This window comes from Aegilops tauschii, chromosome 3 (assembly GCF_002575655.3).
Source record: "Aegilops tauschii subsp. strangulata cultivar AL8/78 chromosome 3, Aet v6.0, whole genome shotgun sequence".
In the NCBI taxonomy this organism is placed as follows: Eukaryota; Viridiplantae; Streptophyta; class Magnoliopsida; order Poales; family Poaceae; genus Aegilops; species Aegilops tauschii.
The window spans coordinates 214,457,093-214,474,290 of record NC_053037.3 but is presented as its reverse complement, the minus strand read 5'-3'; the positions used below and the strand labels follow the sequence as shown (position 1 = coordinate 214,474,290).

Here is a 17,198-nt window from a genome sequence, read left to right as displayed (position 1 = left end):
GAGAGGATTCGATCCTTGCACCACTAGTGAGCCGACTCAACTAGCCAACCACCTGACCTACGATCCCTTCCTTGAATAAAAGAAAGTAAATAGGCTATTTAACATGTCCCCTCTACTATGTATGCATAAAAACGAGTTAATTTAGTATTCAATTTTTTCCGCGCTTAGGTGGATTTTTTACCAACTCGTCTCGAGTTGGTAACACCATGTTAACTTTGGAAAGTATGGAGGAAGAGTTGATGAAATATAAACACCCCCCCCCCCCCCCCCCCCGCCGCGCCCAGTATGTTTTCTGTGAGTAGCGGTAATTCACACATCGCATGCCTGATAACTTATGTGCCCCATTCCTGCTAACTTTACCGACCAGGGGGGTGATGAAATATCCTCCGTTAACTTTCGTGTGAATAACATGGTAACTCAAATTTCATAGACCTGATAACTTATGTACCCGGTCCTATAAATTTTGTCGGCAAGGGTGGGGGTGGGGGAGTTGTTGAAACATACCACAGTAACTTCTGTGCAAATAACATGATAACTCAAACATGGCGGACCTGATAACTTATGTACCCTGGTCCTGATAACTTGGTCGGCAGAAATAACAAAGGTTCAAATAACGTTGTTTATCTACAAAAGACAACAACTAAAGGTGGCTAAGTTGGCTATTCGGCTCAATAGCTATTGCATTGACTTGGGTTCAAATCCTCTTTCATGCACTTTTATTTTCTTCTCATATTATGCAACGAAAAACCAAAAAAAAACCACTAGCGATGAATTATTTCCATCTACAGTTTTTGAGAGAAGGAAAAAATCAGTGGAAGCGAGCGTGGGATGATAACGATCACATAGGCTAGTCGTGCGGATCTGTCGCTAACGACCAGTTGGTCGTTACCACAGTCCAACACAAAAACTTCTGATATTAAGTTACAAGGGAGTAACACTCGACAATTCCTAAATATAAGTCTTTGTAGAGATTCCACTATGAACCACATATGGATGTATATAGATGCATTTTAAGTATAGACTCACTCATTTTGCTTCGTATGTGGTCCATAGTGGAATCACTCCAAAGACTTATATTTAGGAACGGAGGGAGTACTAGCCAGTTGAATGCTAAGCTAAATCCACCGTCCAAACGACGAACCATGTTCCAGATTCTTGCTACTTAAATATTCCTGAAGATCTTACCACAATGTTGCCTTTCTTGATACACACAATACAACAATAGTTTCTATGTTGCCAAGGTACAAGTATAATTTCCTCATCTTCAAACACCAGTTACACTATATTCATACAAAAAGAATGTGGCAAGAATGACAAATCATGCCACCACCGAAAAAAAAAGAATGAAACAACCCTTTGAAGAAAAGAGAAAAAATGAGCAAACTGCAGGGAAAACCTCAAAACCAAGCGCCTGCACAACTCTATTTGTTACTCATTCCCAGGTTCTCATTTTCCCAGGTTTTTAGACTCAGTTCTTCAAGCTCTTATGTGAAATGTGATCACATGGGAGATCAGAATAAAACATACCTCCCGCTCACGGCTCCTTGCAATTCATGACAAGCCAATTGGTTTTAAATTTTCGGTTAAACTATCTTGATGGTTTCTTAAGGCTAAGGATCTCCTCTTCTTTGAGGCGCTGTTGAAACCTTGCTAAGCGTGCCTGGAGACTGACCAAGCCGGACGCCTTCCGTGACAGGAGAAAATTCAGTTGTGCCACATAATTGTCAATAAGGCTACCTGGTTGGTCAACATCTGCTAATAGGTTCATCTCCTGCAACACAACGGCAAGTGTGTTAAGCAATCATGTAGTGCTGAAATAACTGCAAAACTGTGACTAGTGTTAACTGTTAAGCAGTGATCATCTGAAATCAGTAAAAAAAATGTTTGAAGGTACATAATTTGTAACTTCAGTGGTTGCATTACAAGTTGGTGTTTGGTTAAATAAGATTAGATCTATAGTAAGTAATGGTATGAGAAGAGTGTAACAGCGTGTACCAAATGGAACAGTTATAGTCGGACGATTTCACAACTGTTGCATAACAAAGAGATGGGAAGTAAGCTGCAAATATTAGGTTTGCTTTTAGCTTTTACAAAATACTTGAACTGTTGCATATCAAGGCGGGTGTCAGGGTGTCCACACCCCCCCCTCACCCCCCCCCCCCCCCCCCCCCCCCCCCGCGCGCGCGCGGAGGTTTCTATTAGTGGCGTATATCAGGCAAACAAAGATCTTTTCCAACATGATCATCTCACTTATTAAGATGGCATATTTACACCACAAGCAACGCTATGCTCAACAACAGGGAGTAAGAAGACACATCATGCGCGCAAGATCAGATAGCAAGAATATCACAAAACACAAAGACATTTATGATGTAAATTGAGTAAATGTAGCTTACTTCCCGCACTATTTCCATAGTATTTTCAATTTCCTTTCTGTGAGCTGCTATCAATGCCTCCTCTTCCTAACAAAAATAAACGTTGGTATCAGCTCCACTTCAGTAAAATTAAACAATTTTGACTAAAAAGGTATTATTTTACCTCAAGTATTGCATTTATTTCCTCATCACACGAACTTTCCTTTTCAGATTGTCTCGATGAAACCTGTGATGCCGAAGTAGACGGTGGTCTTTGCTGCTGCTGTTTCAGTTGCTGTTTGTGAACAATCCGATTTACATCTGCCCCATTTTCCTTTTTCACATAGTTGTTCTGCCTTTCAGATTTGTCCTCCCTATTAGCTTTTCTCCGAGGAGGTGAGACTTTTGTAACTTTATCTTCTTCTTGTGAATTAACTGAATTCTGAAGTGACTGTGCTTTACTACTATAACCAGGCAGGTTAGATTTGAAATCAATTCTCTCCCTATCATTCAAACTAGATGTTGAACTAGTTTCTTCCCTTCCTCTATGAGGATAACTTGGAATCATACTAAATGAGTTCCTATCAGGATCCACTGAAGAACTCATGCAGATTTCAACTCTCCTTGAAGCATCAATATGTCTGTTCTCTTCAATCTGGTCAACAGTTTCTTCAGCTTCACCTGATAATGGATATGATGTATGGGTAGATTCCTTGCTGGAGGACACAAACTGCCCACTGAACTGCTCTTTTTTTGAGTTGCCACTTTTCGAGAGACTCTTAACCCTGCTTGTTGAGCAGCTATATCGTTAAAACCTGATAACTCAATGTACATCCAAATTATCAAACACAACATGTAAATTTAATGTCATTTAAAGGGAATATCACCTGTCAGCATATCTTAAGGTATTTAGCGTGTGTTCACATGAACCTGAACCCGGTGAGATGCAAGAAATCATTACTGTTCGAGAGTTACCAACAAACGAATCACGAAGCACCTCGGTTAGCTTGCTTCCTCTGAAAGGAATATGTATCTGATCATTATCCAGTGCCCGAATGCATTCCTTGAGAGCCAAAAGGCTCTTGTTTATTTCTGCACCCTCAATTCTGGCACAAGTAGAAAGTTAGAAGGCAGAGGACTGTAGTATGTTGGTATTTATGGAAACATTGCAAGTAAATGGAAAAAGATAAGGCTGGAGCATGACAGAAAGACAGAAGTCAGTATCTATCGGATGAAATAAGTACCTTGTCTGCTTGTCATTATCTGTTGTATCAGCACCACGCTCGCTTCCAGCAAGGTCTATAAATGACAATTTTCCCACAAGCTTTGTATTTTTAGCTTCATTAGCCTCACGATCTCTCTGTCTTCTGGTCTCTGTCACTGGGATATGCTTCTTCACAGCTAATTGCAGAATAGCATGAGATCGTGATGACTCTTCGTTGGCCCCAGTTGATCCTGTGCTTCTCGAGGCATTTCCTCTCTCAATGTATTCTTTGACAATCCGGACATCAGAAACCTCAAATTCCTGTAAGCCAACAATGCAGACCTGTTTCTTTCCATCTTCCCTAATGCAGAGTGGCCTAGAAAAACATAGAAAAAATGCAGCTCAAATTCAACCACAGAACCAAGTAAAAGGTAGAAGAACAAAGTCCCATTAAGCATACAAAAACAAGTCACAAAAGGCAAGTTACTGAAGTGTATGTCAAAAGCAAAGTTTCATTTCAATGCTGAATTTAAACAACTGTAGCTAATCACCGTACTTCCTCCAATCCAAAACGCAAGTCTTTTAGGACACGGCACAATTTTCAAGATGGTAATATCAAGTTTGACATGGCACAAGTTTCTGTGCAAACCTGTTCCCTGTACATTACAAAATTATATTTCATGGTAAATCTAGTAATATCAATATAGAAGATCAAACTTGAAAATATTTCACTTGTAAATTCCTAAAAAGACTTGCGTTTTGGATTGGAGGTAGCATTTAGTAAGAGTCATCACCTGCATTAAGTTCCCCCTAATAAAAAGTGGCAGTATTTCCTATGATCAGCAAAAACCTCGTTCCATTAAGCCCAAAACTACTTGCATGATCATTGTTAACCAGTGGCCAATAGGTAACCATCACTTCAAACATATATGTGTGTATGCCCATGCTTGTATGCAAGAACAGAAGTTTTTCCAGCACTCCTAAGATAGTCTTAGCAATGTGGCAACAGGAACATGGGTGCACATATATACATGCACAGAAAAATGGGCAAATTAAAAGCATTATAGCTGCATACTATCCACAAATAATATACATACAATTAATTTCAACATCACATTGACAACACACAAAGGCAATAAGTTTACTATGCCAAATTAGATAGTATAAAAATGGAGTGCAGCGATCAACCTCCTTTCGCTCAAAAGGTCATAAAGCTTCCCGCCATATATCTCAAAGTAGCTAAGCCACAACTTGAAATTTTGACTCAGGTACACAGGTTGATGCAAAAGATGAACCATATCCTGTGCAGCCCTTAGAGGTAGGGGTTGCATTGTATATGTCTTACCACTACCTGCACATGGAGGATTAGCAATGCTGCAAAGCGAGACTGGCAAATCAAACTAGGAGTAGGTGTACAGGAATGATTCGTAATTCCAAATTCATGAGCCCAGTGCCATCTACAACATAGCATCCAGATCAAAAAGATGAATGAAGGACAGCATCAAGCATATATAGCACCTTCAGATACCATAAAGATAGAAAGTTCAGGCTGTATTAATTTTAAGCACCTTTTTAATAATGCTTCTAAGATCAAGGATCACATATTGAATTATCAAGCTGCCATGTTACAATCAATTTTAAATACTAAACTTTCCGGCTTTATTCCTTCCATGAAGTATGAAATCATGATAAGTGTCTATAGGCCATGTAGAGCCAAACACTTGAGAGTCGGGACGTCCAGAGAATTTTAAGTACAATATAAACAGAATTGTAGGAAGAATCTATGCGGCTAAGACTGGAACAGCTCGAATTTCTAATTACTCTAGGCGGCTAAGACAAAGAAAATACTTTGGTTGGCTTCCCTTATTCATCGGGATCAAGTCCCTTCTTATAGGCGAACTAACTTGGCCATCAAGGCAAAACTAAACTGATTACAATCTGGACTCTTTCTCTCCTAATCTAACCTGCCTACAAGATTTTAACTAACTGAATTCTGACTGAAGAATTCGATCTAATAAGCCTAACTTGGACTTGTTACTCTTGAGGATTGAGCATCGTCTAGACGCTTAGGCGTCTGTTCAAGAACATCCAGAGTGTGGACTGTCGAAGAACTAATCTCTGGCGATTACCTCAAGTTGAGCAGGTTCTAAGTGAAATTAGCTCAAGTAGACTAAGACGAGGACTTTCGTGTTCTCAGAGTTGTGGCTCAGTCTCTCCATCCCAGACATAGAGTTGTGCCAGCAACTTGAACTGGGGTAACACATCGCATTGTCTTATCCGAGCAAACAAACGGGCTCTATTTCTTCGCACTGTGTTACTTTCAGTAATTCCTACGTGTTTCGAAGAACTTCCCATGTTTCCTTTCTTTGTGATTGCGGTGAACACTGTGCTGAGAACTATCTTATTCTGTTGCATGCTAAACGTTTAGCTTTGTCTCTGTTTGTTCATTGTACTGAAGACTATATGTTTATTTGTCAGGCATGTTTACTTGTACTGCTAATTAGTAAGTCTTCTATCTAGCTTGGTATTGACCCTTCCCCGGACCCTACGCAAGTGGGAGCTACATGCACCGGGCTGCCCTTTTTTTCTCTATCTAGCTTGGTATTGTCTTTGACTCAGTCATTTTACCTTATTATTCTTCTGAGTTGAAGAATTTGTTAAATCTCCCATTCACCCCCCCCCCCCCCCCCCCCCGGTTGATATCTGACCCTACAGCACTGCTGTCGATGACCTCTTGTAGATGTTTCTGATACCAAAATTGGAAGAACTCAAATTTCTAAGTACTCTAGGCTGCTAAGGTAAAAAAAGTGCTTTGAATTGGCTTCCTTTATTCATCAGGTTTAAGTCCCCTCTTATATAGGCAACTAACTTGGCCAACAAGGCAAAACTAAACTGATTACAATCTGAACACTTTCTCTCTTTATCTAAACTGACTCTGCAAGCTTTTCACTAATTGGATTCTGACTCAACTCGAGGCTACAGAAACAGTCTCCCCTGCTACTCATGCCTCCTATGGTGGTTCCTTTGGTACATTGGTGTGGGTACTACGGCTATAGGTCTTGCCCCATGTAACAAATACCAAAACATAACAAATCATAAGCACACTGAGGACATGATTTACCAACATTGGTGTGGGTACTACGGCTATAGGTCTTGCCCCATGTAACAAATACCAAAACATAACAAATCATAAGCACACTGAGGACATGATTTACCAGAACATCTACATAAATTACAACTTAAGTGTTTTAGCTTGAAACCAGCATTATCTAACCTGTTTGGCCATATGCAAAGCATGTTGCTTTGGTCCTTTGGAAAATTATTGGTATAATGGGCTCCACAGTCTCCCGGTACACCTGCTCAAACAACCCAGCAACTTATATGCTAAGAATAACATGTTGAAAAGGAGAAAAGGAGACAGCCATTGATGATGGTTAGGAAAGTAGTACCTCGTCATTAGTTACAGCCTCATCCAGGACAGCATCAAAGCAGAATTCATGTTTGTCCACATAAGCCGTCAAATCCACCTTCCAGCGGAGACTTCGTGTTAGCCCAAATCACATGATAAGCTAAAAAGGCTTATGATTCACAGTTTTATTATTGATAAGTATGCATGACAGTTGAGTGTTGCATCTTATACGGACATGCTTCTTTTTGTCAGCAAAATGAGGACACACTGCCAAGAAAACAGCAACACATGGAATAGTTTATCTCCAGCAATCCTGTTATGTAATACTCCTCCGCTCCAAAATATAAGGTGTATTTTTTTTTCTTTCAAAAAGTCAAACTTCTCTAACTTTGTTTAAGTGCCTGATCGACAGGCTTCCGCTCCGCAGCTCAGCTCCTGGAGTGGCACTGAACGTGTTGGCTCCATGCTCTCCCAGAGCGGAGCGGAGCGTAGGCCATTTTTTCGGAGTTGCAAAAGTGCCGCTCTGCGCGCTCCGCATCTAGATGGAGCTGGGAGTTGAAAAGTGGGGAGTGGAGGCCTGCCAAACAGGCTCTAAGTTTATACAGGCTCTAAGTTTATACAGAAATCATTAGATATGCCGTGAAATATATTTTCATATTTTATTTATGTAGCATTGTAGACGTTGATATATGTTGCTATAAACTTGGTCAAACATAGAAACATGTGACTTTTGAAAAAACTAATACACCTTATATTCTGGAACAGAGGGGGTATAATTAACCCCCATAGGTGAGAATGTAGTTTTTGCCAGTCATACAGTTGTACATAGCAACAATGTTACGTACATATAATATTTATAAACCCATAGAATATTCCAGACCCCACCTTGTGTGGGAGCTTTCAGCACTGGGTACGCCCTTTTATGTCTAAGATACTACGGGGTGAAACTGTGAAAGGAAAGATAGTGCACCATTGCAGGATGTAGATAGACACTGATAAGCACATAAAGGAATTCAAATGCCCAGAAGAAAGATTCTTTTGCATTAAATGATTTAAACTCTTCGTATAAATGTTGCATGAAAAAGATAGGTCTTTTCCCATGGCTGAACCAAACCAGATAGTGGTGGTGTGGAATGTGCGTGGCATTAATAGCCCCGCTAAGCGACATGCAATAAAGAACCTGGTTTCCCTCTCGGGTGCGAGTGTGGTGTGTCTTCAGGAAACTAAGATGAAGCTGTTGGACCTGACCCTGGTTCGGCAATGCCTTGGGCCAGCTTTCGACACCTTCTTCGTGCCCGCGGTTGGGACATGTGGTGGACTGCTTCTAGCTTGCAAGTCCGATTGTGTGTTGATGACCAACCCGCATATTACGACGAACACAGTCACGGCTAGGATCACGTATGGGGAGAGCAGTTGGTGGTTCACTGGGTTCTATGGACCACAGGACGAGGCGGACAAAGTGGACTTCCTTCAGGAGCTCAAGGACATGCGCGACTTGCCCGTGGGACCTTGGATGGTGGGAGGCAATTTCAATCTGATTGCCGACACGGCTGAGAAGAGCAACGACCGTATAAACAGGCGCATGATGGGTAGATTTTCGAGGTGCATTAATGATCCTGAGCTAAAAGACCTCTACATCAACGGGAGAAGATACACGTGGTCTAACGAGCAGTTGCAACCTACGTTGGAGAAACTTGATTGAATCTTGGTTACAGTGGACTAGGAGGCGCTTTATCCGGCCTCTTTCCTCTCGGCGTTGAGCACTGGCGTGTCTGATCACTATCCGCTGCATCTTGCTCTTAATCCGGATCTTCGCAGAGGAAGACGATTCCACTTTGAGGCCTTCTGGGTCAAAGTGCCCAGGTTCCAGGAGGTGGTTCGGCAGGCTTGGGAGACGGACACTGGGATGGAGAACCTTTCAAAAGGCTTGCCGCCAAGCTCAAATCCACGGCGAAAGCGTTGGCTAATTGGAGTGACCGATACGTTGGTAGTGTGAAGCAGCAAATTCTGATCGCGACGGAGGTGATCCTTAGGTTTGACATTGCTATGGAAACTAGGGTTCTCACTCATGCTGAGGTGGACCTTAGGCGGCTGCTCAAGCGTAAGCTTCTTGGGCTCGCTTCGCTTGAGAGGACCATATCCCGGCAGCGCTCGCGTATTCTGTGGCTGAAGAAGGGGGATGCTTGTATCGAGTTCTTTCACGCGCATGCCAGCAACCGTCGTCGCAAAAACTACATGGCCAAGCTTAAGGTGGATGATGTGATCACATGTGAGCATGAGGAGATGGCCGAGGCCATGGATGCCTTCTTTGCCCGTCTCATCGGCGAGGCACCCAAGCGGGCTTACACTCTGGACCTGCACGAGATCGGCCTGCCCAGTTTGGACCTTCGGCACCTAGAGGGAGATTTCACTGAGGAGGAGGTTTGGGCTGCTATTTGTGCGCGGGATATGGACAAAGCGCCCGGGCCTGATGGGTTCTCGGTCAGGTTCTATGCCGCCTGCTGGGCCATCATCAAGGAGGACGTCCTTGTTGCGTTTGCTGCCTTGGGAAACTTGGACTTCAGAGGGCTCACGTCCATCAACCAAGCGTTTGTTACCTTGCTGCCCAAGTCAGCGTCGGCTTTAGAGACCAAAGACTTTCGCCCCATAAGTCTGCTTCATAGTTTCCCAAAGCTCGTGGCCAAGGTTCTGGCTGCTCGTGTGGCGCCGGAGATGCCCAACATTGTGGGACCGCACCAAGGGGCCTTCATCCGAGGGCGCTGCTTGCATGATAACTACATGATGGTCCAAGGCACGGTCAAGAGACTTCACTCCTTGAAGAGGCCTGCGGTTATGCTGAAGCTCGACATTAGCAAAGCTTTCGACACGGTGGACTGGGCTTTCTTGCTTGAGGTCTTAAAGCACGTGGGATTTGGTGACCGATGGATTGCTTGGATCGCCGGGCTGCTTGCCTCCTCCTCCACGCGTGTGCTCGTCAATGGCATTCCTGGCGAGGTAATCTTTAAAAGATGTGGTTTGCGGCAAGGGGACCTGGTGTCCCCGCTTCTCTTTGTCATGGTGATGAGCGTGTTGCACTCCCTCATCACTCACGCTGCAGCGAGAGGGCTGCCCTCGCCGCTAGCCACTACGGACTTGCTGCACCGCACATCAATCTTTGCCGACGACGCGGTCACATTCATAAAACCTGATCGCATGAGCCTTAGGGCGTGCAATTTGCTGCTGGAGGATTTTGGCGTGGCTTCTGGGCCGAGGACCAATCTTGCTAAATGCTCGGCCCACCCCATTCGTTGCTCTGAGGAACAGTTGCAATTGATTTCAACCGAGATGGGCTGTCAGGTTGGTGGTTGGCCTTGTCGTTATTTGGGCCTCCTGGTGGGCTTGAGGAAGATAACGGCGGCCCAATTTCAGTTCTTGATCGACAAAATGGGAGATCGCTTGCCTTCTTGGCACGCCAGATTGTTATATCGTGCCGGCCGACTGGAGCTCTTGAAGACTACCCTTGCCTCCATGCCCCATCCATGCCATGATTGCTCTTGACTTGCCATCCAAGACTCTCGAGGCGGCCATCAAGATCTGTCGGGGTTTCCTATGGAAAGGTTGGCGCGACGTGCACGATGGACACTATCTCGTGGCATGGGACCAGGTGTGTGCCCCAAAGGAATATGGTGGGCTTGGAGTGCCCAATCTCCGGCTGCTCAACTTGGCTCTCCGGGCAAGATGGCCGTGGCTTGCAAGAACGGACCTTGCTCGGTCATGGGGCGAGTTCAATATCCAGGTTGCTCCGGAATCCATGGCGATATACAAGGCCGCCACGAGATGCATCATTGGCGACGGTTCCACGGCTTTGTTTTGGACAGACTGGTGGTTGGAAGAAGGGCGATTGCAAGCTGCCAAGCCTCTTTCGGGTGGTGAAAAAGAAGGCTACCAAGCTCACAACGGTGCGAGACGCCCTCTTGGAGGGATGGTGGCGGGACGTCTAGCCTAACATGACAGCAGACGCGATAAGGGAATTCCTTCTGCTGGTGGATCGTGTACAGAACATTGAGCTCCCCGAAGACACTGGGATAGGCTGGTGTGGGCTTGGGACGCGCGAGACTCTTTCTCAGCTCAATCGGCCTATCGTGCCTTCTTTGCTGGCCGCGTGGAGGCTTCTGGGGCGACGCAAATTTGGAAGTCTAGAGCACCGGCATCAACTAAGTTCTTCACTTGGCTCGCGGCCAAGAACCGGTGCTGGACGGCGGATAGACTGCCAAGACGGCACCTACCTCACCCTGTTGCGTGCCGACCAGGAGCCTGAGTCCATTAATCACCTCCTTCTTAGCTGCGTATTGGCAAGGCAGGTCTGGTCGGTCATAGCGACGAATTGGGGTAAGACAAAGTGGATACCGTCACACGACTCTTGTTTGGTGGAGTGGTGGACCACGCTGGATATGCAGAGGGAGGCGCGAAAGGAAATCTGGACGGTGATCACTCTCGTGGCTTGGACTCTCTGGCGGCACAGGAATGACATTGTGTTTAATGGGGCCACGCCGAGCATTCAAGCGGTGCTTGATTCGATAATGAGTGAAGGACACAACTGGAGGGCAGCTGGGCTCCTACGGATAGACGGTTCACTTCCAACTAGGGTAGATTCGGTAGACAGTAGCGAGTAATTAGCATGCAGTGTTTGGCACGCTGTGCCGTGGGTGCGTTGTAACTAAACTTGCCGTCTTGGCACTCTTCTATCTATGATCTCGATACGTCTGCTTGACGTATCCTTGAAAAAAAAGATAGGTCGGATTATCATAGGCTGTAAATGTACTTGTTGATGCACATCATAATTCATGGCCTAAATCATATTGGCGTTAAAATAATATATAGTGTTTACGTATTGCAATAAATGTCATACTGCAAACAAGACTACAATAGGCATGATGGAAAACATGGAAGGAGTAAATGGATTGTCTCTCTTACTACCTCCGTCCTGGTTTATTAGTCCTCTATGTAATTTGTGCTAAATTTTGACCAAAGATTCAACTGACAAAATGTTAGTGCATGTCAACAAAAATTATATCGCTGGATTCGTATTTGAACATAGTTTTCAATGATATAGTTTTTTGTGACATGCATGAACATTTTGTTAGTTAAATTTATAGTCAAAGTTTGGCACAGATTACAACGGGGACCAATAAACCAGGACGGAGGTAGTACTACATTTGCCTCTACTGCATCACAAGACATCTACAAGTCCCATAGAAAGATGAAACACAAGAACCAAATAATTTTATCTATTGAACTATTGCAGACATAATGAAGAATACCAATGAATGGATGAAAGATGGTACCTTTAATTTAGGTTCATGAACAGTCAAGAATTGAGAATTATGTACATCTATTACGTCATCCTCCTTTCGAGATATTTCCTTTCTGTTCAGAGGCCTCTTCCTTACCTGACATTGTTACTAGTATTAACTGAATAATATTTTCACTAACAATAAGAAACAAAGAAAAGACTGAATTGTGACTTCATTGCATAACTGTAGACATAGTAGAAGTACTTGGAAGTGATCAACGCACCACAACTTTAATCTTTCCTACATTACTTTCTTTAGTATTGCTCTCTTTTTCTCTTGTGATTGCACCACCATAATTTTCTGATAGACCTTGCTGGCTTCTTGATATTATATCGTCCTCATCGTCATCAGTTTCCTTTGGCACAAAGGGTGAAGCTTCAAATGGTTCTGATGCTACATTCTGACAACAAAGAGACCATAGCTGGATTAGACCGCGAAGAAGTTACTTTGAAGAGCAGAAATCAAGATTTGGACATCACATGTGTTTGAATCCCTTTGTCACATGCAACGTCACCCTAGTTTCTAAAAGGAGCAGGCATGCACAATGAGCAGATGCCCATATAACATGTGGGCATAGAAAGTTATTTTGCTTATACTAACTAGAGTAATACCTCAGAAAGAAGCTCACTGTCATCCATTGCATGAAGATCCAAAAGGCCAGCTCCGAATTCACCTCTAAGTTCGGGTGAGTAGAATCCATCTATGGGGGGGCCACCACTGAAGCTCTGGGTTGTCGGTGTGTATGGCTCAGATATAGGTGCAGATGCTGATTCGCCATTAAAATTCAGGCTCCTTAATAGCATGTAAAGCTTCTGTTTTTCTTCGATCGATTGGGGCCCATACCCCTACCAAATAAATAGCAACTGTTGTAAAACTGTATATAATCACTTGGCAACAGCATGCATGTATTGATAAAGCGCTTATCGTTGAACAAGCCAGAAGTCCTACAAGGCTTTAACAGATTAGCAATATTAGACACAGTGCCCTAAGTGCGAAATATGAACCGAACCACAAATAACAAACAAGGCCTCAACATGAGGACCTCACGCATATACTGTACATGGGTCACCCAAGCACAGGAGTAAGGTCAGACCTTTGCACTAGATGCCATAATCAAAAGTTGATATAATCATATCGACAATGCCACATACATATGCCTATGTAATACAGTAGAGTGAATTGCAAAAAACCACCACATTGAAGCGTAGGTTTGCAGAAAAGTCTCTTCTACGAATTTGTGCCCGAAAACACTGATTCTTAGCCTAATCTTTTGCAGAAAACACTAGTTGATGGCTTTAGCCCATTTGATGACGATTATGACAGATGGAGCCCACCATTTGCTGATGTGGCTAACGGTCTTTTTGCCAAAACGTCCTCCCCTCCCTAAAAAAATTCTCCCCTAAAAAACTACCCTCTCCCTGCTCCTCCACCTCCCTCCGGCGCGCCCCCGCCTCCCAGCGCCGCCACCTCCCTCCCGACGCGCCCCCGCCTCCCAGCGCCGCCACCTCCCTTCCCGGCTACGACCCCGACGCGCAGCTCGACCCGCCTTGACGGGAAGGAGGAGGGACGAGGCGTGGTGGAGACTGGGCCCGCCGGATCCTGGCGCAGGCCGTCCTTGGACGTGGGTTGTGGAGGCGGGGAACATCGGACCCGGCCGGATCTGGCATGTGGTGGCACAGGACGTGGGTGGCAGCGATAGGAGGTAGTCTGGTCGGCGCGCTAGAGGCGGAGTGGTGGTCGGGGCAGCTGCTCCAGGTAGGCCACCCGGACCGCGCGTTACTCCGCGGCGAGCCGCGGCGACAGGGCTCGTCTACGCGACCGCCTGGTGCGGCGACCTGCCGGAGCAGACGCAAGCGCCCTCCTCGCCGCCAAGTTCAGCAGGGGCTTCGCGTCCACCGCCGCCGAGCGGGTTGCACGCCGCGCCTCGGGCTCAACCTCTGGCGCCCTTGCTCGGCGTCCACGCCAGCAAGAGCAGGCTCGCCTGCGCCTTGAGGATGCGCTTGTGCCGCGGCCGTGCTCTCTGCTCCCATTCCCGGTGACGAGACCCATCAGCCATGGCCGGCGTGCTGCTGCTCTGCTCTCTGGGCAGCCCAAATTCACCAGCAGCGCCGCGCAGCTCGGCACAAGCAGCGACGGCGGCGCGCAAGCTGCAACAAGCAGCGACCTCGACGGTGAGCGCGCGGTGGCCGACGGTACCAAGCGCATGGCGACTCCAAGCCAGCAGCGCTGCCGCGTGCATGAACCAGCCACCGCCTCGTCCTCTGGTGCTCGTCCCACCACCGCCAGATGCGGCACCACCGGCCAACGCCGATGAGCCAACCTCTTCCCCCCCTCTGGACGGTGTGGCCATGGCTGGCGACGAGGACCATGAGCGCCGATGCCTCTGCTGCAGGCCGGCGACAAGGAGCTGATTGCGTTTTGCACTTTTACCCGAAGGGTGACTATGCAAAAATACCAGGGCCCCACATGTCATAATCCAGGTTAAAATGCATAAAACAGTTGATCAGTGTTTTTTGCAAAAGATTAGGACTAAAATCAGTGTTTTCTGGCACAAATTCGTAGAAGAGTCATTCCTGCAAACCTACGCTTCAATGTGGTGGTTTTTCGCAATTCACTCAATACAGTAGGTGTTCCTTGAAATTCAAGACGAGAAATTTGACAGTTCAAAAGGGCATTTAATGCAACAAAAAAAACAGCAGACACAATATTTTTCTGATTTTCTCACTAAGTAATATTTAATTGTTTGCATCATAATAGATCAAATTGCTGAGGTTTCAGCTTAATATACTTGGCATTCAAAGCAAACTGATGTGAATACCATTTCATATGGCACAAAATGCATCCTCTAATTTGCATCCAAGATACAACAGATTTATGTGTGCACCAGCTCAAGATTATAAAAAAAATCACATCGCGAATCTATTTAAAACGAATAGAGTAATCTCCCAAAAGAGCGGGTGCTATTTTGTGTCCATTCAATCCATCCAGCTTACTTCTTCAAACTGAAGAGACATAGTTCCACCATCCAGGTTAACAGTGTGCAGTTCTAAACTAAACTTTCATGTAATGCAGGCAGTTAACAGTGTGCAGTTCTAAACTAAACTTCATGTAATGCAGGCAGTGGTTTCAAAACAGTATGCGGTAAGACACTACCTTCCAGCTAACTAGCAGAACTATCAACCTAACCATTAAGTCTGGCTGTGCCAGCCTTCCTAACAGGACTAGAGACAGGCGTGCCAGCCATGTAATTTCACAAGGCGTGATAATCATGAGCATAGTTTTGACAGATTGATCCTTCAGGAGCACAACCCCAACTTGCCAGGCTCAGAAACAGCAAATTTCCCACATATGACTCGAATATTTATACATCAGTCATGCAGCAATGTGAGCTTCAAAGCCAGCAATTCGTCGTTGTACAATACAACCGGCAACTCTCACTCAACTTGAATCGATCCCTGAATGTGGGCGACGAATAAACTCACTGGCTTCCGTCCATTTCTTCACCGACCCACAGAAATAGGAGTGACTTGAACGAAATACACGCGCGCTGGTACGGACACGCACAAGATCCGCGTGGCTAAGCTAGCGATCGTGCAATTGCAGGTGACGACCCGAACATATACAGCGTGGTATCAAAACGTGCGGAAGGACCACGCCTACTGGAAACGACGAATAGCTGGAGGCGATCAGAAGAGACGCACGAACCTGCATGAGAAGGTTCGGGAGGATACCGCCGCCGCGGAGGTCTCCGGCCATCCCCATCGCCAGCCCGGGCCCAGGAGCTGAGGAGGACACCGCGAGGTGCTGCAGCCCCGCGGACTGCAGCCACCGGGCCATCACCGCGTCCCCCGAGTCAGCCGCGGCGGACGACGCCGCGGCAGCGGTGGCAGCGGCCGCGCCACCGCCCCCGCCGACGCGCTGTGGCCGCTTCTGCGGAGCCAGCTTGGCGTCGCGCAAATCGCGGGGCGGCTACGAGAGAGCAGCGTGGGATCTGGAGCTTCTGCAACTGGAGCCCAGATCTGGGGGTGAGACGAGCAATGTGGGTGGGATTGGCGCGGGGTGGGGGGCAGGCAGGGTTTGGGACGAATCGGGATCGATGCTGATCGAATTTGTTGTGGGATACTGGGATTGCAGGGGAGGGGAGGGGATTTTGGGGGTGGATTGCACGAGTTTGAAGGTGGTTCTCAAATAGTTTTTGTCGAGAGAGACGTTCTGAGTTGTGACGTTGTTGGTGGAGAACAATAGCCAGAATGCCACCCTGAGAAACCGAACTTACCAAACTACCACTATGAAAAACCAACTTGCCAATATACCACTACTTTCAGTTTTCTCTAGCCAAAATACCAATAGTGACTAACGGAGACTAACACCATCCAAAAAGACTTCTATACCCTTACCTCTTCACAGCGCAAGCATACATTTCAACAACAAAAAGAGCAACTATAGTGCAACATTTCAACAGCCAATTGACATGAAAACATCACCAACTCAACATGATTTTACTTTGCATCATCCAACAACAAGATAGCAACTTTTCAGCAGCATTTTGACAAATTCCAGCAGCATTTTGACAGCATTTCAGCAACATTTTGACATGAAAACATCACCAATTCAACATAATCTAAGTTTACATCATTGAACATCAATATAACAACATTTCAGCAGCATTTTGACAGCATTTCAGCAGCATTTTGACATGAAAACACCATCAATTCAGCATAATCTCAGTTTGCATCATTGACCATCAATATAGCAACAATTCAATAACGATACATAATGGTTTGAAATAAGATAACATCAACAACGATACATAATGGTTCAAAAGAAGCTAGCATAAATACATAATGGTTCAGACCACCATTTTTTCAAACAAAATATCATGGTTCTCACAACCATAA

The 17,198-nt window shown here is 45.5% G+C and overlaps 1 protein-coding gene across 1 annotated transcript; it reads right to left on the bottom strand.

The window, feature by feature from the left end:
• Nucleotides 1-1,181: 1,181 nt before the first annotated feature.
• On the bottom strand, nucleotides 1,182-16,615 carry LOC109738457 (kinesin-like protein KIN-13A). Its single transcript, XM_020297554.4, has 12 exons — nucleotides 16,006-16,615; nucleotides 12,912-13,145; nucleotides 12,524-12,700; nucleotides 12,292-12,396; nucleotides 7,008-7,085; nucleotides 6,833-6,914; nucleotides 4,747-4,909; nucleotides 3,599-3,934; nucleotides 3,242-3,460; nucleotides 2,539-3,139; nucleotides 2,397-2,462; nucleotides 1,182-1,771 (listed from the first exon to the last, which is right to left on the bottom strand). The coding sequence occupies exons 1-12, from the start codon at nucleotides 16,135-16,137 to the stop codon at nucleotides 1,589-1,591; spliced, it is 2,376 nt and encodes a 791-aa protein (XP_020153143.2). The 5' UTR covers nucleotides 16,138-16,615; the 3' UTR covers nucleotides 1,182-1,588.
• Nucleotides 16,616-17,198: the final 583 nt, after the last annotated feature.